The sequence below is a fragment of the Perognathus longimembris genome, chromosome 3 (genome assembly GCF_023159225.1).
Source record: "Perognathus longimembris pacificus isolate PPM17 chromosome 3, ASM2315922v1, whole genome shotgun sequence".
Lineage (NCBI taxonomy): Eukaryota > Metazoa > Chordata > Mammalia > Rodentia > Heteromyidae > Perognathus > Perognathus longimembris.
Window position 1 is genome coordinate 96,100,938 of NC_063163.1, and position 24,223 is coordinate 96,125,160.

At 53.9% G+C, this 24,223-nt stretch overlaps 1 protein-coding gene across 1 annotated transcript in view; it reads right to left on the reverse strand.

The window, feature by feature from the left end:
- Window positions 1-3,306: 3,306 nt before the first annotated feature.
- Rtn4r (reticulon 4 receptor) overlaps window positions 3,307-24,223 on the reverse strand; it is a 29,203-nt gene continuing 8,286 nt past the window's right edge. Inside the window, exon 2 of the mRNA XM_048343509.1 lies at window positions 3,307-5,279. Coding sequence (XP_048199466.1) covers window positions 3,892-5,279 — 1,388 coding nt within the window. The 3' untranslated portion in view covers window positions 3,307-3,891. The remainder of the gene's footprint in view (window positions 5,280-24,223) is intronic.

Consider the following 24,223-nt stretch of genomic DNA (forward strand, 5'->3'; position numbering starts at 1 on the left):
TCTCATCTCTGAGCCTCAGTTTCCTTCTCTGCACGCTAGGGGCAGGAGTAGTGTGCTCCTGTGACGGTGCAAAGCACCTGCCTGCCCCACTCTGTAGAGGGGAGTCGGGATCTGTGTCCCTGACCCATGTCCCCTGGTGTGTGGACAGGCTCCCAGCTTGCTGCTGCTGGAACCGGCCCCGAGGCCCCAGCTCATCTGACAAATAAACTCTCGTTTTCCTCCAAACATGTTTCTGGCATGTTCTTGGTCTCACTGGACATCAGTCGACCATCAGCTGCTGCACATTCTGCTGCTTCTATTATTTCAGAACTAATTTAAGGATTAAAAAATAATTCTCCCAATTACTGTGCAAAGCCCCGGGCAGCCAGATAAACAAGAGGCAGGTGCTCCTGTCTGAGCCTGACCCTGTGGCCCTCAGGGGGCTCCAATGATAACAAAGCCCCCACAGGGTTTGCAATGGTGCCTCACTGACTTCCCAGGGCCTTGGGAATGGATCATGGCTGCCTGAGAGTGACCTCCCACCCCCACCTTCAAGAGCAACCCAGGGTCCTGAGGGCTGTTTGCTCCTGATTCATTCACCCTGGCAGCTGCACTTAATGGGAGTCCCAGGCCATATGTCAACTTCCGTCATTGTGCTTGGTGGCACAGGCCTGGAAGGGCCTAGGACACAAAGGCAGGCCTGTGAACTGTGAAGGATTCTGTCCACAGGGAGTCCTGTGGCTGGCTTGGTCTTCTGGCTTAGAGCCAAGAGTATCCACGGGAAACAGCAGTGGGCATTTGGGGGGAGCTTCACATGGCTTTAATTAGCTTCCTGCACAGGCTTTATGGTCCCCGAGATTCAGGCTGGACATTAGCTGGTGGCCTACATCTGGTCCAGTATCTTAACTCAGAAAATCAGCTGGGCCAGGCCTCGGTCGGTGGGGACAAGGAAGGGTTACAATGGGCAGCAGCTGAGCCCCTGGGCTCTAGCCCAGCACCCCACCCGACTCCAGGCCCCTCGTCATTGCCGGCCGGTGATCTCATCTCTTCCTGGGCTGTAAATATCACCCAAACGCTCACGACTCCCAAATGTGTCCTACAGCCGGGCCCCTCTCCTGAGCTCAGCCTGCACAGCCCACGCGACACCCCCGGCCCAGATGTCTCCTAGGCCTCGACAAGGCGTCCGCTCTTCCCGGCACCCCCACCTTGAGACAAGCGCCCCATGCTGGCTGCTTAGGGCAGATGCCTGGGAGCCCTGCCTGCCGCCTCCGCCCATCCTGTCGGAACCTAACTAGAAACATATCCATCCACTGCCTTCTGGATCTTCTTGCCCCCTGCTCAGGCCTGGCCACATTATGATACGCCCCCCTCCTCACCCCCAATCCCTGCCAGTGCATAGTGTGTTCACCATTGTGTGTACACATCTGACAGATGACCTGCTCCGGAAGTAATCCTGCCCCACCCCTGCCTTGCAATGAAGTTCCTAGGGTTCCTGGCCATCCTGTCCCCCTGCTTCACTTTTGGCTTCTGCCCTTTGTCCCACTCTATAATATGACTCAGTTTCTCTAAGGGGGGGTGCACAGTTCTGAGGGACAGGCAGAATCTCTGACTGTAGGAGGAAGAACAGGGAAGGGGACGGTGGAGACAGGGCCAACGCGAGGTGTTTGGTGCTGTCACTCTGGTCACGGCTCAAACACTGTGGGTTAGCTCCCAGCTCCCAACTGAAGGCCAGCTTTTGGTGACAGACACAGGAAGTGGCCTGAGGCCAGACAGGTGCCTGTCAGGGAGGAGTGGGCCCAATGTAGGTAGTGAGTGCTGTATTCTGGGAGACACCCAAGCTGAGGGGGGCACAGCAAATCTGTAAGCACCGCAGAAGCCAGCACCTTGCTGTGGGCAGCCAGCTCAGGTACGTCTCAAGAGGATTTTATGCAAATGCATTTTCTCCGCCTCTGGTACTAGGGTTTGAACTTGGGCCTGTAGATTTCACTTTTTTTTTTTTCCTTTCAAGGTTGGTACTCTACCACTTGAGCCACAGCTCCACTATCAGCTTTTTGCTGGTTCACTGGAAACAAGAATCTCATGGAGTTTTCTGCCCAGGCTGGCTCCAAACCGTGATCCTCAGATCTCAGCCTCCCCAGTAGCTAGGACTACAGGCATGAGCCATCAGTGCCCAGCTAAAGGAGGGGTTTTTAGGTCCTGAAGGAGTCCCCAACCTGCCCCTGCCCCACATCTGCTGCTGGCCTTGTCTATTCAGGCGTGCCAGGGGGTACTTGAGAAAATACTGAAGAAACTTTTGACCATGCTCCTTCTGTCCTCTGGGTGTAGGTTGGCAGACTACCAGGATGCCAGGGAGTGCTTTAGGTGGGGACTTAGGGCAGGGCAGATACGGCCCAGTATCTCATCACTGGGCTGTCCTCAGTACTGCCCATGCAGAGACTGCTTAGGGGAGCAATGGGATCTCCTGGGGCAGACAAGAGCTGGAGCAAACAGTGTTCTGCCTGGTACAACCTGCTTGAGCTGCCCCTTCCCTAACCACAGGGGGCAAAGAAGATGACCAGGTTGAGCAGCTCAGGTGTGCCAGTGTCCTCTCTGCAGAGAGGCAAACTTCAGGTGGAGTTGGGGGCAGTCCTGCAGAAGCAGGAAGCACCAATGGGCACAGGCACTAGGGTTTCCTGGAAGAAGGGATAGCATGGGGTGGCGGGGGTGGGGGGGGCAAGGGTTCATGGTAGATGGCTGATTCAGGAATCAACCCTGGGCCCCCAAACCTTAGGTGGTGGTTGCTGAGCCCGTCCCCCACTCTCTCCTCCTCCCCTGAGTTTCTGGAGCCCCAGCCACCCCCACGGCCATCTGGCTCCACCAGCACTGCTCCCCCACTCCGCCCCCAAGTCTGTGTTTTTCTCCTCTCTCAGCCCCACTATGTGATGAAGGAGGGGGCCCTTCCCTGGTAGGTCTCCTGCCCTTTTCTAGACACTCTACCCCCTCCCTTTATTTTGCTAAGACCTTCCTAGCCCAGGCTTAGGAAGGTGCAAGTGTGTATTTTTATCTGTGCTATGCGCTGTTTTGGAGCATATGCATGCTGCACACGTGTGTACACGTGTGGTTCCTGCCCTGCTGTGGTGTTACATGTACGTGTGTGTGTGTGTGTGTGTGTGTGTATTCTTAAAGGCTTGCTTCTGGGCTGTGGGTGTGGTGTGAGGGGCACAGGCATCTGGACTGTGGCCTTGGGTGGTGGAACACAAGTACACACGGCCCCTGCTCATCCTGCAGCCTGGGCCTTACCCAGCCAACTGTCCTTGTCCCTGCCCATCAGTAGGGACACTGTCTTATTCCCCCCCCCCCCCAGTCTGAGCTGGAAGGTGCTAGAGCAGATGTCCCTACAAAGGCAGCCTTGTCCAGTCCCGTGGGCCCGGCATGTGCTCTGTTAGCCCAGTTCTCCAGGAAGCCAGCTGGGCTCAGGGTTGTCAGCTGTGGGGCAAGCTTAGTGGGTGCTGCTGGAGGGTGCGGGGATGGCACCTCCTGCCTGGTGTCTGGGTGTCCATTCCATTTTCTCTCGAGGGCCTCCTGTCTGGGGGAGGTGCTGGGCCTGGCCTCACCCCTGCCTCTCACCACCCACAGCACCCCCCCCCCTCCCGCCAGCCGGAGAGGCCATAGCTTAAGAAAAGAGCTCTTTATTCCACGTCATCCGATATTTTTACACAAGTAAAATAAAATGCATATCTCTATATACCGCGATCCGGGTGGGAGGCGGCGTTCTGGAACAAACGTCGCCTCCGGAACCCTGTAAACATGATGGGGTGGAGATGGGGTGGGCTAGTGGGGAGGCCCCACCGGGGCCTGTCCCCACTCTGGCTGGCGGCGTGGAGAGAGACCCCATATGTACACACCTGGCTGCAGAGAGGCGCTGATGGCTGGTCAGCAGGGCCCTAGCACTGACCACAGCGCCAGCACGAGGCCCAGGGGCGCGAGGCTGTAGGCCAGGACTGGCAGGGCGCCCGAGCCCTCGGCGTCACCAGCCCCACTGCCCCCACTGCCTGCCTGGCCCAGACGGCACTGGCTACGGGTGCGGTTCTTGCGGGAACAGCCGGGCCTCCGGCGAGGGCCCGTGGTGGGTAACCCTGGTGGTTCAGAGCCCTCAGGCCGCAGCCCAGTGAGTGGGGGCTCTGCGGAGCTGGGCAGGGTCCCAAATGGGGAGTCATTGATATGCCGTGGGCCAGAGCTGTTGCCCGGCGGGGCGTCGCCAGGCGGCACGCGCCCCTTGAGTGCATTGCCGGCAGAGGCCGGCCTCCCGGGCTCCAGGACTGAGGCTTTGTCTGCGGCATCGGGCTGGCAGCACTTGGGCAGACCCAGAAGCTCTTCGTCAGTGAGCCCGGGACGGAAGGGCCCGGCGGCCATGGCGCAGCCCTCCAGGTCATTGGCTGCCAGGCGCTTGAGGTCGCGGCCAGCCAGGCGTGGGGGCAGGCTGCAGGGCACCTCCGACGATGACCCTCGGAACTTCTGCAGCCAGGCCCAGAGAGGGCGTGCCCGACAGTCGCAGACCCAGGGGTTGTCATTGAGCCTCAGGTATTGCAGGGCCCGCAGGGGTGCCAGGGCCTCTGCAGGGAGCATGGAGAGGTTGTTGGCAAACAGGTAGAGCGTCATGAGGCGGCCCAGGTCACGGAAGGCGTGCGGGTGCACGCGGGCCACGTGGTTCTGGTGGAGGAGGAGGCGGTCCAGGCTGTGCAAGCCGCGGAAGGCTCGCTCGGGCACACTAGGGATATGGTTGCCGTGCAGGAAGAGGTGTGTGAGGTTGCCCAGGTCGCGGAAGGCGTCATCAGGCAGTGCCTGCAGCCCATTGTCTTGCAGGTAGAGGTACTGCAGGGCGGCCAGGCCACGGAACAGGCCAGGGCCCAGTTCCCGCAAGCCACAGCGGTCCAGGTGCAGTGTGTGTAGGCGGCCCAGGCCTTGGAATGTGGCGGGGTCCACGGCGCGGAGCTGCGCATTGTCGCTGAGGTCCAGCTGCTCCAGGAGGGTCAGGCCGGCGAAGGCAGTGGCGTCGATCCTGGCCAGGGCGTTGGAGTGCAGCCACAGGATGGTGAGATTGCGGCAGGCGTGGAAGCTTGCGGCCGACACGTGGGAGATGCGGTTGCCATGCAGGAAGATGCGCTGGCTGGCGGCGGGGATGCCAGCAGGCACAGCCTGCAGGCCTTGCTGGGGGCAGCTCGTTGTCACCTTGGGCTCATTGTAGCACACGCAAGCGCCCGGGCATGGCGCCGCCACCCTCCAGGCCTGTAGCCACAGCACCCAAGCCAGCAGCCGGCTCCCTGTGGGTAGAGGAAAGGGCAGTCAGCAGGCAGGGGTCTCCTGGGAGGTAAGGGGTATGCTGGAGCCAGGTCAGTCCTTGGGTTAGACCTCAGGAAGGGATGAGGCAGAGTCTAAGAGGTGTCTTGCCAACCCTGGAAATGGGGTGTTTGGGGACTATGTCACCTGTCACTAAGATGATGCTGGGCTATAACCTGCGCCAGTCACACTGGGAAAATAGGGACACCCTGTGCCACCTTACCTGATGCTCGCGTGATTGCCATTCTCCTCTCCCCAGGGTTAACCTTCCTCATCACCTTACAATGTCCCCTTGGAAGGCCTCCTGGGGGTGGCTACTCAAACCTGTAACCACCTTCTCAGGACTCTGGCGAACACAGACCTCCCAGAGCTTGGTTATGTCTCCTAGGGTCCCAGTATTATACCTGGCTTATCCTAGCCAATCTGATCATCCCACAGGCCATACCAGGAGAGAGGCCAGAGGGCCAGGCAGGCCAAACTTTCGATCTGCTAAGAAAAGTGGATTCAGAAGGAAGACTGAGAGATCTCTAGGCAGAGACTTGTGTCCCCAGCTTCCAGGTAGCCGGCTACTGAGCTTCAGATGGGCTCTGCAGTAGCCCCTTTCCTAAGCTGCAGAAGGTGAGGGATTGTGACTTGGCCCTCCATGTCCTGTCCAGGTCTCTGAAGCTCCATAAACAACAGGGGGGTGGGAGGGGGGGGGGAAGGGACACTCATGCCTTACTGGTGAGCTCTGCTTTCAGGAAGGAACTACAGATATATGAGTTTCTCTGTCTGCTTCCCCCTCCCCCCTCCTCCCCCCCCCGGCCCCCCCCCCCCCCGTGTCCCTCAATAGCACCTTTGCTATCATAGTTGCTTGGGTTGCAGAGGGTGAGGGGTGGGAAATGAGGGTGCAACCTTGCCCTGGGGAGCCCCCCCCACCTTAGCTCCCCCTCTTAGGCAGGCTTCTCCCTCCTCCACACATCCTCCCTTTTAAGCACTTCCTGACTTGGCTCCTGCAGCCTCCTCCCCTGGCTTCATTCTTTGCTCCATCCCCTCTGAGGGAGGAGCTCACTTTTCTGCCCAGCCAATCCCTGTATGATCCCAGCTGTCCTAAACCCTCCCACCCAGACTCACCCTCCACCAGGATACAGTGTTCTCTCTCAGCCCCAGGGCACTGTGCCCCTCCAAGATCAAAAAGCCAGACAAGCTTGGGGCTTCTCCAGCACTGGACCCCTCCTGGGGCTGGCGACCTCCTCCAGACCTGGCCCTACCAGCAGGCCGTCCCCAGCCGAAGCTTCACTGCCTGTCACGAGCACCCCCCTCCCTCCCGGAAGTGCTGAAGGGTTCTTTTCTTTTTTTCCTCTTTTCTGCCTTCAGGAGTGAGTCTATTAAAATGTGAATCCCCCAGGGAGGGTTATAGCTTATCAGCCAACACTTGAGTTATCAGCTAACACCTTGGTTGACAGCTAACACCTATGTTGACAGCTAACACCTTCCTTGGCAGCTAGCTAAGAGCAGGATTCTGCAGCCACGAGGCAGGAACCCACGAGGGAGAGAACCAAGGGCTAGCTTCCTCCACCCAGAACTGTGAATGTGACCACACTGAGCCCACTATTACACTAAGGTCCTCTTTTGCCTGGAGCTGAGCTGACAACTGTCCTAAATCTAGAGCCCCAGTAAGCCAGGCAAGTGTAACCGGCACGACACAAGGCATACCCCTGGATCCTGGAGCCCCCTCCCCATGGCCCCCAAAGGCTTTCTGGCTGAGCTCTGTCTGCTGGGGTGATTTGTTGGTCTCTAGGGTGATGGCAGGCCCAGAATTGGGTTGGCGGTGGAGTCTAGAGGAGCAGGCCCAGCCCTGAAACCCCCAAGGCCTGGGCACCCCTCCCAGAGCTGGCTTTGTGTGGGACATATTTGGGCCTGGTGTTCTATTTAAGAAACTGACATCTTCTCCATACCCTCTTCTGGGCAAGCGGGGCCGGAGCATGCCAGCTCCCCCACGGCGTCTCATCCACTGTCATGGGGGCCACTGAGCTTTGTGAACAGTGCGCTTCCTGGCCTGGGACCTCCGCCCCACCACACCAAGCTAGGGACCTCCCTGCCACAGGCAGGCCATCTTGGCATCCACATCGTGCCACAAACTGCACAACCCACTGCACCATGCCACTGACGGACTCACCAAGCCTGGGCTATGCCACCGAGCACGTAGGGTGACCACGGCCATCACCACAGTGATCCAGTCAGGTCTCCACTGTGACCTCCAGGCCTGAGACTGTAGTGTGAGAGCTTGGCTAGGGTCAAGACCCAGAGTGGCTCCAGGATTGCGCCATGCCAAGGAGGTAGGCAAGCGGGGGAGCAGCCCTGTGACATCAGCCCTGCCAGAAGCTGGTATTGGGCACAGAGATACAGCTGCCTTCCTGCCAAGACAACTGCTTTTTTGGAAACTAACTTCTGAGAGTCGGCCCTCCGCACCGGCCCTGCTGTCAGTGCGGCTGGGGTGGGCTCTCTTCTGCTGCAGCCACGGTAATTGGCTCCAGCCTGGACCCCCTTGGGGCCTGCCCGCTGGTCTCCATGGCAACTCTGCCGCTGAGCAAGCATGAGGGGGCATCTTTTTATGAGATAATCAAACCCAACTTTGCAAGCATGGGTTTGGGTTCACAGCAGGGGCCCAGGGAAATACCCGAGACCTGGCCAGGCAGATGAAGGACGACTCTGACCCTGCTCTGGAGCTGCCTCACTTGACCTTACCCTGCCTCCACTCGCTTCTCCCTCCCACAAAGGCCTTCCTGGCCCGCCCCTGGTCTCTGCAGCTTGATCTCAAGGCCTCTGAACTCCAGGTCGGGTCCCTTCTCTATAGAGTCTCTCCTTTCTTTTTCCCCAACCTGCCTACTGATTCCTAGATTCTCACAGGAGACCACCTTCCACTGGCCGGGCTTCCTGTCCCCTTCAGTCCCACCTGCCACCCTGTCTCATGTGGATCCCCATCCTTAATGGCACTCAGAGAAAGTGGTGCTCTAGGTACATATGGAGGAAAAATGGCCCTGCGTGGGGGCGGTGTGGCCGCAGCTTTCACCCACAGAACCACAGACACCTTTGCAGCCACCTACACCTACCTGCCTTATAAACTGTGTACAAACTCCCACTGTCCCCTGGCCTGCCAGGGGAGGCCTCGGCCGGGGCTCTTCCCACAGACAGCCCTGCTGGCTTGTGGGTGCAGGGTTACCAGCAAGGGGCTCCTCCTGTCTGAGCCCAAGTCTGGCTCAGGAGACATGCATGTATGAAGGCAGAGGTAGAGAGACTGGCCTCGCTGCCTAGAAGATTTCTCATGGAGGACAGGAAGTAGATACTGGCCCCACTAGGACAGCCAGACAAGACAAGATACAACCACCGAGCTACATGAGCAATTCATTATGCACCACTAGCTCTCATGAACAAAGAACTCAAGTTCACAGTCACTGCAGGGGTGGAGGGAAGGAGGGAGAGAGAAGTGGAGAGAAAAGATGAAGGACAGTGATGGAAGGAGGGATGAAGGAGAGGAGAGGAGGGAGGAGGGGGGAGAGAAGTGCAAGGAGCCAGTGGGAGGAGGCAAGAGGGACTGAAGGATGGTGTGGGGGGGGAGGAGCCAGGTAAGGGGAGGGTTCTGGGGACAAACCCTGCAGGCAGTTGCAGGAGCCAGCAGGCGGGCGGCTGCTGAGGTCAGCAGCCCACCTCAGCAGCCTGAGGAGCCGGAGCAGCTGAGCCAAATTGCTTTCTTTAGTGTCTTTCCTGGGCTCTCTGCTCTCTCTATCTTCCCAGCACGCTCAATCTCCGTGCGTCCCCCACAAACAGAAATATCCCACCCCATGGACTGTCGAGGAGGGGGATTGACAAGCTATGGCTGGGCATAAGAAAATGTGTCAATGTGACGTAAGAGTTAGTTTCCTTATCAATATCAACCCCTTTTGCAGAGCAGGAAACTGAGGCAGTGAGTGGTGAAGCCTGGCCTCCCTCACACCTTGAGACTTGCCGGGGAAGAAAGGTGGCTGGGAGTGGGGGAAAGGAGCCAGTGCCGCCTGGAGAGGACTCTGGGGGTGTTGGGCACATGAGAGATGGCCACATGTGGGGCCTGGGCAGAGGCTGCAAAGGTGTTGGGGGGGGGGCTGGGCTGCCAGCCTGTTGGGCAGGGGCTGAGGGGCACAGGGCTCTCTGTGGCTGGGAAGGGACATGACATGTATTTTTTTGGGGGGGGGGGGTACTGGGGATCGAAGCCAGGACATTGTACTTGCAAACACTATGCCACTGAGCTACATGCCAAACCATAGGACCTCTTTTGAGGCTCTGAGCTGCTGGCCCCTGCCCTAGAGGTTAGGGTCAGAAGGCTGCAGAGGGGCCTCTCAAACACCAATGACAGCCCCGTGAAGCAATCGTAGCACAGACAACAGTTATGAGGCAGAACAGCTCAGCACAGGGACTAGAAATAGCTCTGGGCGGAGGTGGAGGGGCCAGTGTCATCCTAGCACTTAGAGGGTCAGGGCACCCCTCCTTGTGGCTGCTTCCTATTCCAACCAGCCCCCCATCACTGACTCACCACCCCCCACTGGCCATCTGTCCCCCTCATCCTCACTCACTTCTCACACACACACTGCCCACCCTCCATCTACCCTTGGACACACAGACATGTGCAGAGATAGCTCAATTCCCCCATGGCACTTCTCTACCCTTCTGGGGCCAGAGGACTGAAGGTGGAGGGATGCCAGTGGCTCCCCTGAGAGGCAGCCCACCTTGTGTCTCCCAGGGGGAGTGTGGCTGCCAGCCTCTGCTGTCTTTGAGCCCCTGGAGGCCCTGTGCCTCATTGATCTTGGCTTTGGGCAGGCAGGCCAGGTCGATAATGGGCAAGGTCACTCACCACAATGGGAGGGTACCTGATGTGCTGATGTGCTTCAGGTCTGGTCACATGCAGTGGGGAAACTGAGTCTCAATGTATACAGAGGTTATCTGAGGTTACCCTGTGCCTAAGGCAAAGCTGTTGGGATTATACTACAAAGGGAAACCTCTCCACCCCTCTGGCCACAGGACACTAAGGCTTGGTGGGGGAGAGACCCGGTCTGAAGGTACATTCAGGAAGGCCACACCCAAGCAGGAGCCATTCACTCCTTTGGCCTTCTCTCCATCCCTCAGCACCATGTTCACTGGGGGATCCCAGCCCAGGCACGGTGCCAAGTGCCACAGATGCGGGGTGAGACACAGCACCTGGGCTCTTGACCCTTGTGGTCAGGCTAGCAAGAGGAAGGAGCTCTACTTGGTGGCACCTGCCCTGTGGGAGAGTTAGGACCACAATGGCTTGAGCTAGCACCAGCCAGCATCTGGCCTGGAGAATCTTTTCTTTTTTTCTTTGTGCCTCCTATACGGGGGCTTGAACTCAAGGACATGCACATTCACGTGGCACTTTTGCTTAAGGCTCACACTCTTACCACTTGAGCCATATTGTCCACTGCTGCCTTTGCTAGTGATTGGAGATAAGAGTCTTGTTTGTGCCCAAACTGGCTTCAAACTGTAATCCTCAAATCTCAGCCCCTTGAGAAGCTGCGATTAACGGATGTGAAGCACAAGTGCCCAGGCGTGGAAAATTCATTCTTAGCTAAGATCAACCTGTCTGCCAAGGGCTCTGGGGCCTCACGAGGCCACTCATATGCTCCCATCTAATGCCCACCCCCCCTTACCCCTCCTGAGCTGTGTCCTGGGGGCTCATAATGCTGAGTACTTAGAGGCTTGTCTGGCTGAAGTTTTGCCTAGCCATAGGACAAAAACAGCCAGCCAGTACAGGGCGCCCTGGCTCCAGGAACTTAGTCGGTATCCTCTCATTCACAAGGCTGGTGCTCCGCCCCGCTTCAGGTGGCTAACCAACACCGTCGCCTAATTACCTGGAGAATTCTGTCTCCAAGGAAGCTCATTGTGGTCCTGCAGCTAATTTAATCAGACCAGCAGAGCTCTGGATCCCAGGGAAACTAATGAGGAACTCAGCCAGTGGCTCACACATCCCTGCTCTGGAGGTCTTAGGAAAGCGGATTCTCTGAGCCACCACCTGGGACCTAGCACTCACCTGTCCTGAATGCGCCTGCCCAGGATGAGTATTCAGTCTGGCAGGATCCACGAGCCTGGGTCCTGCTCTATTATGCCCCACACCCACTCCAAGGGCTAACAACCTAACCTGAGCCACAACCCTCCCCACTCTACCCCTACCATTGTCTGTGAGGCAGAGAGGAACAGCCTCTCACAGGGCTGCACACTTGGGGTGTACACTAAGAGAACATGTGATGGGAGCACAAACTCCTGATCTCAGAAGGGAGGGAAGAGTACCATAGGAGAGTAGGGGGCAGGACACCAATGAATGCATCGTTAGCACAGTATACAAAACGAGATCGCACACTGGGAACACACAATAGAAGCCCTGTGCCTTGCACTGCCAACCCTAGGGGTGGGCCAGGGGCAGTAGAGGGCTGCTGGCCTGGACTGTGCAGAAGATATGGAAACCTGGCAAACCTGTGCAGTGGGAGGAAATGAGCAGGCACGTGCTCCGACGTGTTCTTGGGCCCTAGGCCCATTGTAAAACATGAACAATCAGGCAGGTAGATGGCCTCTGCCCAGGTAGGATTTACACTATGAAGACATGCATAGGTCTGGAGGCCATTGTCTGCTTGCCCTGTGGGATCAGCCTATCCTGCCTCCCTGGCTCTGCTGTCTGTCAGGAAGAATACAGTTGGACAGGGCCTTAAACCATGCCAGTATTGCCAGGCCCCAGAACACCTTCCTCCTAGAGGAAGGAGGCCGCTCTGGCGTCCCAGAGGCCTCTGTAATTGAGCTGTGGTTCTGGAACTAGCAGTAGCCCAAGGCATCTTGGAGCACACAAAGGGACCAGGCAGGAGTGGTAATCATGTCTGGCCAGGGATAGGCAGGGAGAGCCAGGAGATCTGGCACTTTCCAGGGGACAAGGGACCCTAGAGGTATCACACTATCTCTCCTCAGCCTGAGATACCACTGGAGTCTCCTTCCCTAAGGTGAGGCTGGAGCACCGAGCCCAGGAGAGGCAGTAAGAAAGCCCTCGTCAGAGATGGAGGGGCCCTCTTACCTTGTGCTCTATTGGTGTCAGCAGACTGGCTCAGGGGCTAGCCCTGCTTTAGTAAACAATGTGTTATGAGAGCACAGACACACCTATATGTTCACACATTGTCCGCAGCTGCTCCCGCCGAGTTGAATTGTTACAACACGCCATGTGGCCCACAACGCGGGAATGATCTAACATCAGACCTTTACAGAAACAGTTTGTCGATATGGTTTGTGACTGAGCACCTGCCACACGTGAGTATTGCCATCATTGCCCTCACAAACAACACAGCAGAGGCTGCTTCACCTCCGCCTCGTGAAAAGGAAATCAGAGGGGTTGGAGGTGTGGCTAAGGTGGTAGAGTGCCAGCCAATGAGTGAAAGCAATCATAAGATAGTGAGTTTGAGTCTGTCTCAGACAAAAATAAAAAGAAAGAAAAAGAAACTAGGGGTCAGCCACTACCATCCCGCTGAGGCCCTGTGATTGGATGGATGAGGCTCAGTGGCTTTCCACCTTGGGGCACGGTGAGTGCCAAGAAGCCCTCATCAAGGCCAGCATCTTGAAGGGGCTGGAGGGAGAAGTGCAAGGGAGAAATACTGGACGCTGAATCTGGTGTAGGTTCAAGGAAAAGCAATTATTTTGTTTAAAGAGGTTGCAAATCAAACATGCGTAAAAGCAGACAACTTAAAAATACAAAGAGGGAGACTGAAGCAGGAAGATCATGAGTTAGAAAACAGCCTGAACTAAAAAAACAAAAATAAAAACAAAACACAAAAAACTAAAAACCTGGGTATTGGTGGCTTATACCTGTTAATTCTCGCTACTAAGGAGGCTGAGATCTGAAGGTAATGGTTTCAGGCCAGCCTGGGTAGGAAAGTCCATGAGATTATTATCTCCAGTTAACTAGCAAAAAAGCTGGAAGGGGGCATGTAGCTTAAGTGGTAGAATGCCAACCTTGAGTAAAAAAACAACAACAACAAAAACCTAAGAGACAGCATCTAGGATCTGAGTTCAAGCTCCAGTACTGGAAAAGGGAGGGAAGGAGAAAGGGGAAGGGAGAGAGGGAGAGAGAGAGAGAGAGAGAGAGAGAGAGAGAGAGAGAGAGAGAGAGAGAGAGAGAGAGAGAGAGAGAGAGAGAGAGAGAAAATATAAACCTTGATGGCAAAGAGCATATGAACAGTCCCCAGAGGCTGGGAGGAAGTGCTAAGCGACACAGTTTCCACTTGGGAGGAAAGGATGATGACTCAAGGATCCATGAAGATCAAATGAGCCCTTGGACTGGGAAGGACTTGGAGAGAGGAGACACAGACAGGTCAGCACTGATATACTTCCTAGGATGTCAGGATAGGACCAAACACTGGAATATACAATAGAAACCCTGAGGCTTGGGCTGCTGGGCTAGGGGTGGTTTGGGGCCTCAAGTAGGCAGTAGAGGGTTTCTGTCCTGGGCTATGCAGACCTAGGACCTGGCAGAGCATCTGCTCTCGCTAAAGTGAGAGGAAGCAATTATTCCTGACATAATCTTCACAACTAAGTTCAAGGAAATATTAAAGATATGAGAACTCAGTCCAGGAAAGGACAAAAGGGCTGTCCTGAACCAGCTTCAGTGACCTCAGACCAGCTGCTTCTGCAGACCACTGGCCAGGATCACCAGGGGAAGGAGGCTCCAAGACACCTTTTGTCCTTATCATAACTACTACCACCACCATCATTGCCTCTATCATCACCATCACCATTATCACCACCATTCTTGTCATCATCATCTCCATCACTTCTACCACCCCCATCAACACCATCATCATCACTACCACTACCATCACCATCATCACCCCCTCCCCCGTCATCAACACTGTCATCATCACCACCATCACCACTGTCATTCCTCAGTCACCATCATTATCCTTATCACCGTTAGTCATCTTTCTGTCACTCTGTCAAAATATGTGAGATAATTTGCTTCCAAGAAGGAAAGGCTTATTTTGGCTCATGGTTTCAGGGGTTTCAGATTGGAGTCATTTGGCCGTATTGCCTTTGGGCCTGTGGCAAGGCAGAACTCATGATGAGAATTCACAGTGGAGGAAGCTGCTCACTTCATGGCAGCCAGGAAACAAGGAGCGAGAAAGGGGCGGGGCTAGCATCCCATAGCCCCTTCAAGGGCACACCCTCAATGGCCTAACTTCCTCTACTAGTTCCCACTTTCCAAAATTCTGACATTCCTAACAGTGCCATGGGATAGGGCCCAAGCCTTTAACACACTAGTCTTTGGAGGACATTCAAGACCCAATCTATAGCAATCACCATCACCACCATCACCACTATCAATCACCTATCATATTCAATATCACCATCACTGCCACCATTATCATCTTAGCACATGAGCTGTGAGCAGAGCACTTAGATTGAGGGCAGCTGGGGGAAGACCTGGAGCCCACAAGGAGGGAAATCAGCATCACTCAAGGATAGGGAAATGAAGACCGGAGGGCCAAAGCTTTGTGAACACCAGACATCTTTGGGCAAGATCAGCCAAAGAATGTTACATTCTAGAATTGGAGCCTTAGGACACACAGGGGCTTCTTTGATGAGTATCTGTCTCCTGGGGAGGCCCTGTCAGTCCACCATAACTCCAGTCTTACATGGGGCTCAGTAGCAGAGTGGGGGCAGGGAAGGGGAGAAAGATAGGGAAATAAGGTTGTCCTTGGCCTCCCTAGGGCGGCAGTCCATTGTGAGAGTATTGGTTGTTCCTGATGGTTTCATAATAGCCCTATGGCTCATCCTCTCATTGCACAGTGAGGGGCATGACAATCACCTCCAACTCCTCAGGTAAAGGCCCTGAGACACACCAAGATCCTCCGTAGGGCACCAATGAGGTCAGGGGACAGGACACATAACTTCATCCAAGGTGATCAGAGCAGATCTTGAGCACTATGGAGCCCACAGGTGGGATCTACACCCTCTCTGAGGACCCAGAGAAGCTGCTAGGGTCCTCTCAGCCTGTCATCAAACCTTCAATGTGAGCATCACAGTGGCCAGCACTTACCTTCCCAGGACTGCAGCAATACCTCTAGCCTGGAAACCTCAATGATTCCCCCAGCCCAGGCCTGGGCTCTGTGTGTAACATCCTGCCTCACAGAGGTTAGCCTGGGGCCTGGCACCCAAGACCAGGTCTGACCTGGGTCAGCCTCATCTCAAGGGAAGAGCTGAGTTACAGCTTAGAGGCCTCATGTTGAAGCCTGAAGGACTGTTGCAGTTGCCTCAAGGCCATCACAGCCTGACAGCTGCCCCTGCATTGTGCAGTAGATCCAGCAAGCCAGAGCCCTGCTGTATCTGGGCTGGAGGAAGGCACAGCAGGAGCTGGGATGAGCTGCAAACATGCCTGGAGCTGCTTCCCTACCACCTCAAAGATCTCAATCTTGGCAGAGAATGAAGACTTGCAGATAGGCCTGCAGCCTGGTGAAACCTGCCTCACCTCTGTCAGAGCCATATCCACCCTCAGCATCAAGTCAAGGCTGCTTTCCACACAATTCAGCTGGTCCTTCTCTTCTGCCTCCCAGCTCCATGTTACACATAGTAATCTGCATTAAATACACGTGTACATCTCCCTCTCAAGAGGACTGACATGGAACACATCCTGTAGGGGCTAGGGTGCAGGAGATGGGCTACTCCCCTCGAGAAATACCACAAGAACGGGTCCTTACCATTGGCATCTGGGGCTAGCAAGGGCAGCTTCTGCCTCATGTCCTGCAACCTGACGGTTGACAAGCCTCATCTCAACAGAGCTTCAATTGGCTTCCTTTATGAAAGTGACCAAAAGCAGGGTTTGATGGCTCATGCCTGTAATCCTAGCTACTCCAGAGGCGGAGTGAATTGTGGTCCAAGGCCTTTCCAAACAACAAGTTTGTATGGCCCCATTTCAACCAATAAAGCTGGGTGAGGTGACATGTGTCTGTCATCCCAATTATTGTGGTCCAGGCTGGCCAGGGCATAAACATGAGATTCTTTTTTAAATAATGAAAGCTGAGCACTGGTGGTTCCTGCCTATTATCCTAGCTATTTAAAAGTCTGTTATCTGAGGATTGCAGTTCAAAGTCAGCTCAGGCAGGAAAGTTCATGAGACTCTTATCTCTAACCACCAAAAAAGCCAGAAGTGGAGCTGTGGCTCAAGTGGTAGAGCCCTACCTAGTCTTGGGCACGAAAGCTAAGGAACACTAAGGAACAGTGCCTGAGTTCAGGCCCCTGTTCCACCCCCCGCCCCCCACAAAACAAAAAAGGGCTGCGGGTGCGGCTCAAGTGGCAGAGTACCTGTGAGACAAATACAAGGCCCGGAGTTTAAGTCGCAGTATCATGAAAAAGCAACCAGAAATCCAGTAACCACTAAGCATCTAGAAAAGATATCTGTGTGGAAGATGACTTTTGAGGAAACAGAGACAGTGTGTAGAATAGTCAGAAATTAGCAGAAAAATCTAATTAGTGTCCTCCTAGGGATAGAAGGGGGTTTAAAACAAGAACAGGGTGCTATGACCAAGGAGCCATCAGATAGCAAGAGTGTCTAGAAATTAAAAATAGAATTGCTAAAATTAAAAAAAAATCAATAGAAGAGTTGGAAAACAAGGTCAAAGAAATCTTCCAGAAGAAAAACAAAAAGAGAAAGAGAAAAAAAATGAATGAGATTCAATAGACAAATACAGGTCAAACATTGGTCTTCAGGTAGTTCCACAAAGAGACAACAGGGAAAATATAGGATTTAAAAAAAGCTAACAGGGGCTGGGGATGTGGTTTAGTGGTAGAGTGCTTGCCTAGCATGCACGAAGCCCTGGGTTCGATTCCTCAGTACCACATAAACAGAAAAAGCCAGAAGTGGTGCTGTGGCTCAAGTGGTAGAGTGCTAGCCCTGAGTAAAAGAAACTCAGAGACAGTGCCCAAGCCCTGAGTTCAAGCCCCAGGACTGGGGGGAAAAAGTTAGTAAAGAAATAATACCAGAGAAATTTCCCAGAGCCAAGAACCTGGTCAGTCACTGGGCATTTGCAGCACTATCTCAAGTCCCTAGAGATCAAGAGAAGCTTGAAGCGCTGAGAAGAAAATCTGATAATGAACAATGCAAGGTGGAACTGGATTTCAGAGCACATTGTATGCCAGAGGACAGCGAAACTGAAACAGCTTCAAAACTTTGAGGGGATAGAATTTTTAGTATGGAGTTCTGGACCCAGACTATCCAGGTTGAATAAACTTGCAAATGTGGGAGGATTCAGGATGACTTCCAAAGACCATGCCTTCCTTAGAGGTAGTTGGGATTGTGCTTTGGCCAAAACAAGGATGTACATCCATCGAAATGGATGTACATTCCATGAAAGATGGATGCAATCCTAATGGTGGTTAAAGAGGAGTAATGAAGTAACAGGACAAAGGCCTAGGAAAATGACAGACTCTTCACAAAAACTGATCAACTATAAACTCCTGAAGAAACAAAAGGACACATGCAAGAGGGGCTACAATAGGAGCTTTGAAAGATGAAGATAATTTTAACAAAGCCAGGAAACTGAAGAACAGCCATCTGCCTACAGGGAAGATTGAGGCAGAAATACAGCCAACTGATTCTATAGACTACCTCCAAGATTTGAAAACAGGTTTTAACCTTGTGCAGAATATTGAGAACAAAATGATTGTGTGTGTGTTTGTGTGTGTCAGTCCTAGGGCTTGCACTCAGGGCCTAGGTACTATCCCTGAGCATTTTTTGCTCAAGGCTATTACCACTTGAGCCACAGCTCCACTTCCAGCTTGTTGATGGTTGATTGGGGGATAAGAGTTTCATAGATTTTCTACCCTGGCTGGCTTGGAAACATGATCCTCAGAGCTCAGCTTCCTGAGTAGCTAGGATTACAGGAATGAGCCATTAATCAGGGCTAACAATCTTTCTAAACTGCATCTTTGTATGTAATTGAAATCTTAGAAATACAGAATTTTTAAGTGAGAAAGTATCTTCCAAGGTAAAGATAAATGTGAATTAGAAATAGTTATCCCTGAGATACAGGAGAAGAAAGCGGAGCTGGGAGAACTCTGGAACATGTAAAGCCTAGGAGTCTTGCGGGGAACCACCCAGGACTCATTCTGCTAAGGGTGGCAGAGAATACATCTGGGTCTCCAAGGACACTCTGGATTGCTTCTGCAATCCCAATACTTGAAAGGACAAGCTTTTGGTCTAAAATTGCAATGCTGTGCTCAGGCCTTCTGCAGATAACCAGGCAATTCCACCAGCCTTGATGCCCCTCCACCTCTATCTGGCCCATTCCCTAATACCCTGGCAAAGCCCCATCCTTGTTCCCTCCACACCTGCGCTTGTTCCTGTCCCCTCACTGTTACAGGCACCAACCACCTCCCCGTTGTTGTTCATGGACTTTTTTTTTTTTTTTTTGGCCAGTCCTGGGCCTTGAACTCAGGGCCTGAGCACTGTCCCTGGCTTCTTCCCGCTCAAGGCTAGCACTCTGCCTCTTGAGCCACAGCGCCGCTTCTGGCCGTTTTCTGTATATGTGGTGGTGCTGGGGAATCGAACCTAGGGCCTCGTGTATCCGAGGCAGGCACTCTTGCCACTAGGCTATATCCCCAGCCCCCCATGGACTTTTGAGCCTCCATCACAGGATGGCGGGGGAGGGGCACTGACAACCCGGCAGGGCCCCTTTGCTTTGAAGTCAGGTCTGCAAACCTTGGGCCTCAGCCCTGAACTTGGCTGGGCACAAACAGGCTTCTGTCCGCCTCTGTGAGCACCCCTGATGAGTCCCTGCTACTGAGCCCATGGCGCGCAGGCAGGGGCAATGTGAATAAGTAATTGCTCTTTTATTAACGAGTGATAAATTATTCCTATATGATTGTATGTGATAACTCCTGCTTATTTGAAATCAATTTGGGATGGAAATCGTTGGTGGCTTCTCACCTGCTCGGGTGGGAGCTCAGGCGCCGTTGCCTTCTGGAAAAGGAGGTCAGTGTATTTCGGCTGCATCCTGAGGCTCACGCGGGACTCCCAAAGGCAGCAGGAAAGGGTGGGCTGTCCTGGGCTGTGGAGCTGGGGAGGTCAGGTACCTCCAGCCTCATCTCCTTATCACCACTGGGGTGAGGGTTTGCATAGGAGGGGTTACCCATCTGCAGCTCCCAAGATGGCCTGATCTACCCTACTGGCTCAAGGCACAGACTCCCCTGGAGCTGAGTTAAGACCAGGCTGAAAGAGGATCCCCTCAAGCCCAAGGCCCACTGGAGACCATCACAGACATCAGTGACCATAGCAGGGCCAGCAGGAGTCAATGGCCACCCCTAGGTCTAGCTGCTTTCATCTCTTCCAAGTGACCCCTGAGGACCTGGGCAGCATGACCTTTTTACCCCACAGAGGACACATACAGTGTCCAGCTGCCCCCCTCCCATGGATCTCATTCATAAAATATTTGTAGGAAGCAGAGCTATGATGGGGGGAGGGGAGTAACTAGGTGTTGGTGGATGTAATCCTAGCTACTTAGAAGGTTGAGATCTATAGCTGGGAATGTGGCTTAGTGGTAGAGTGCTTGCCTAGCAAGTACAAAGCCCTGAGTTTGATTCCTCAGTACCACATAAACAGAAAAGGCTGGAAATGGCACTGTAGCTCAAGTGGTAGAGCACTAGCCTCGAGCACATAGAGGCTCAGGGGCAGTGCCCAGGCCCTGAATTCAAACTCCAGGAACAGCAAAGAAAACAAAAGAACGTTGAAGTCAGAGGGCTGCAGTTCCAATCCAGCCCAGGCAGATAGCTGTGAGACTCTTATTTCCAACTAACCAGGAGAAAGACAGAAGTGGTTTGTATAGACCAAGTGGTGGAGCACAAGTCTTGAGTGAAAGCAGTTAAATGAGAGCATGAGACCCTGAGTTCAAGCCCTGGTACCAACACATACACAACTTGCTTTTTTCCTAGTACTTGTCTTAAACATCTTGCTTCTATTCTCTTCCTCTTCTTCCCAGCCCAACACTAGAGCCCTAGGCTGGTGCCCCTGGCAGTCCTGTAGACCTCTGCCCAGTGCATATTTACATTTCTGCAACCCACCAGGCAGCCAAGCCAGACACTTCCCTGCCAGGCCAGGCCTCAAGGGCAAGACCCTGCCCACCTGCTCGAGAGCAGCCTCCTGCTGCCTCACTGTGGCTGCTGCAGGCCAATGAAAGGGTCAGCCCAAAGCCCAGCAGCATGGCCCAGCTCAGGCACAGTGAGTGCCTCTCAGGCTTGGCTTCCTTATCTATGGACTAGATCCCAGCGTCTCCCTCATACCACCCCACTCCTTCCATCCACTGGCGGGTACCCACTGTATGCTATTCTTTGGCTGGTCCAATTTAACAGGTCTCTTCTCTGTGTGGCTTGCTTATGCCATCTGTTCCCAGGTTGTAGACCAAACAGAGGCTCCCTGGCAAGGTAAACAGTACACAGTAGGTACACTACAAATGTTTGTCCCATGAATGCAATAAATGTGTCCCAGTAGAGACAAATGGCGGGAGTGTGGTTGTGGAGATGGCATTCCCTAAGAATGTTTGGTTCTGGGAGGGCTCTGACCCTGTCTGTGGAGAGACCACTCAGTGCTAAGGTTGGGTTCTTAGAGAAGCTTCACTTCTGCCATTCCTAAGTATCTGTGTCCACTTCAAAAGTAATGTGACAGTATATGTCTTATTTTTTTCTTTGAGACAAAGTCTCTTTGTGTGTAGTCCAAGTTGACTTCAAGCTCATGATCTCACTTCAATCTCCAGAGTACTTAGATTACAGATGTATAGCATTCTTGCCTTCAGTGTGATATTTGAAGATGGGGCCTATGGGAGATGATCAGTCATGAGGGTGGGGCCCCATGATGGGATTAGTGGCCTAGAAGGAGAAATCTTGGAGAGATTACTCTTCCAACCCTGAAAATCAGGATGCTGAAAGATGGCCATGGGCAGGCCAGGAAGAGGGTCTTTACCCAAATCCTACGTAGATTGGCACCTTGATCTTACACTTACAATTGTGAGACGATAAATTGCTGCTGTTTAAGACACCCAGTTTATATTTTGCTGTGGCCACTTGAGTTGACTAATACAACTATTGTTCTCTCTCGCTATTCTTTTTTTTTTTGACCAGTGTTGGGACTAAGGGTCTGGGTATTGTCCTTTAGCATTTTTTGCTCAAGGATGGTGCTCTACCACTTGAGCCACAGCTCCACTTCTGGCTTTTTGGTAGTTAATTGAAGATGAATCTCATGTATGAACTTTCCTGTCTGGGCTGGCCTTGAACCTTGATCCTCAGATCTCAGCCTCTTGACTTGCTAGGATTATAGGCAGGAAGAGCCACCAGCAGCTGGAATAGAACTACTTTCTTAAAACTTTGGTGTAGGGGCTGGGAATGTGGCTTAGTGGTAGAGTGCTCACCTTGCATGCACAAAGCCCTGGGTTTGATTCCTCAGTACCACATCAATAGAAAAAGCCAGAAATGGCGCTGTGGCTCAAGTGGTAGAGTGTTAGCCTTGAGCAAAAAAGAAGCTTAGGAACAGAGCCCAGGCTCTGAGTTCAAGCCCCAGGACTGGCAACAAAACAAAACAAAAATTAAAACAAACAAACAAACAAAAAACAAGTTTTGATGTATTTTCCCAGGTTTTCACTCATAAACTGGTAAAATGAAAAGTGTATTTTGCACATTCCATTTGGTCTCATGCACTGATGCCAGATAAGGTGCAAGGGGGTGGTCAGTCACCAATCTTGTGCTGTAAGGTTCCTTGCTATCTCATCAGCTCCGGATAGGCCCCTTATGCCAGGGCCTTTTCCTGGGGAACTACTCTTCCTGTCCATAGGAGCAACTATCATCCTTACCCTATAGCAGAGAAAGCCCAGGTCCCAAGTGCAAGCTGGACGGGCCCCCACTGACACCATGCACTGGGCTCTAAGGAGTTAGCTTGCTGCCCTGCAGGCTTGGGGTCAGTCAGCTCACTCCCAGGAAGGCTGCCCTATTCCCAGGTTCACCAGGGGCTCTTCTGAGCACCACCCCCGACCACTCCTAAGGGATCTAGATCCTTCCAATTCCTTCTTTATCCCTTGGCCTCAACCTGGGAGTGTGTCCTCAGACCCAACAGGGACACCATGGGAGCCCCACCCATAGCATACTTGGATAGTGGTGGGCTAGACAGCTAGACACTCAAGCTAGGTTGAGGTAAATGCCAGGCAAAAGCAGGTCTCCACCATGCCCCAGCTGAGAGAGCTGGAGGCTGCAGTAAAGATGGTCATGCCTCCCCAGGCTCTCTGGGCATGCCATCTCCTAGACCTGACTACCTACAGGGGACACAGTGATGGCAGTCTCATGTGGGGTGGCCTGGGTGGCTTCCTGGAAGAGATGTTCTTCCTGTGTGCCAAGGCTGAGAGGTCCTGAGCGCATTATCCCACAGCCAGGAAGGAGGAGGGGTTGGCATCTCCAGCTGTGATGAAGTCCCTGTGGGCAGGAAGAGAATGGGGGCAGGCCCTAGTGCTAGAGAGGACTCCCAAGAGGAACTGACACCCATTGCCACCCACCTGCCTCCGGCCCCCTGGGGCAGGGGCCAGGCTGGCGGCTCCAGCGGCAGGTGAAGAATGGAATCCATTAGGGCCACCATCTGTCTTGGCTGTGACGGGTCCTCCTGGTGACATCCACGAGGTATGTAGATGGAATATCTTTATGGGGAGAGTTTTTCTTTTGCCAATTTTCGAACAGGAAGCCAGACACTTGTCACACCTGTCCCCGTGTCAGCCTCTGCCTGACATAAATTGGGGCCGAGGCAGGGAGATAAAAGACAGCCTGGACACGGCCCAGTGTGCAAGGGCCACGTGTCAGGCTGCGAAGCACACGGAGATGTGTCGGGCTTCCTGCTGGGGCCAGCGAGGGTGAGCTCCTTCCCCACCCCCTCACCTTCTCCCTGTCCAGGGGCAGCCTGGCCCCCCTGGGCACCCCTGTGCTTCCTGTGGAGCAAGAGGTCTTCTTTTCTGGGAAGTCCAGCACCCAGCACGCCCTGCCCTTTGGCCAGCAGCTCCAGCTTCTCTTTGATGAGCTGTTGGGGACCGCAGGTGGGAGGACAGGTCTCAGGGTCCTCACTACACTCCTATGAGCAGCTATACTAGCACTTCTTTGTTCTGAGGACCTTGTGGATTTGGGGGGAGAGTATCTCTTGAAACCTAGAATACTTTGGCGACAGTTTATTACAAAGAACTCAGGGTCCCTGCTGCCTAGCACAGGGTTGGTTTGGAACTGAAAGGAGGGAGAAGTCAGTGACCACTGGGGCCTCTCCTGAGGCACTGGGAGAGTCCACCGAGGCCCAGGCCTCTTCACTGGGTGGGCTTCCTGGTTCCTATCAGCCCTGCCGAGGGCTGAAGGGGCCCCGGGGAACGCTGAGGGTGCTCCCTGTCAATCCACATCCATGGCCACGGCTCTCAAAGCCCCTCCGAGTGGGTCAGGGGACACTCCTGACCATCAGGGGGACACCAGAAATAGCAAGCACTGCTAAAGCTTCAACCTTCAGAGGCCCCAAGGAGTAATGGGGGGCAGGGACCACCAGCTCAGTGTTCTCTGAGGATGAGGGGGCTGGATGGATCCCAGAAGAACTGAGAAGCCTCAACTAGGGCAGACAAGGGAAGTGGGGGAGTTGAAAACACATGGGAGACACTTGGCCAGGCTCTAGGAAGGGGGAGATGACTCCCCGGGTTTCTGTCAAATGCAGCATGGAGGCAAGTGGGGCCTAGAGAGGGAGGAGCAGTGGGTCCTGTGTGACCTTGGTCTGGCCACTGCCTTCCCCAGTGGCCAGCCAGGCCTGGGGGAGCAGCTACTCCATTTCCTGTCAACTGGCCTTTCCATGGAATTCTGCTTCTAGCCCCAGTTTCACAGGTGT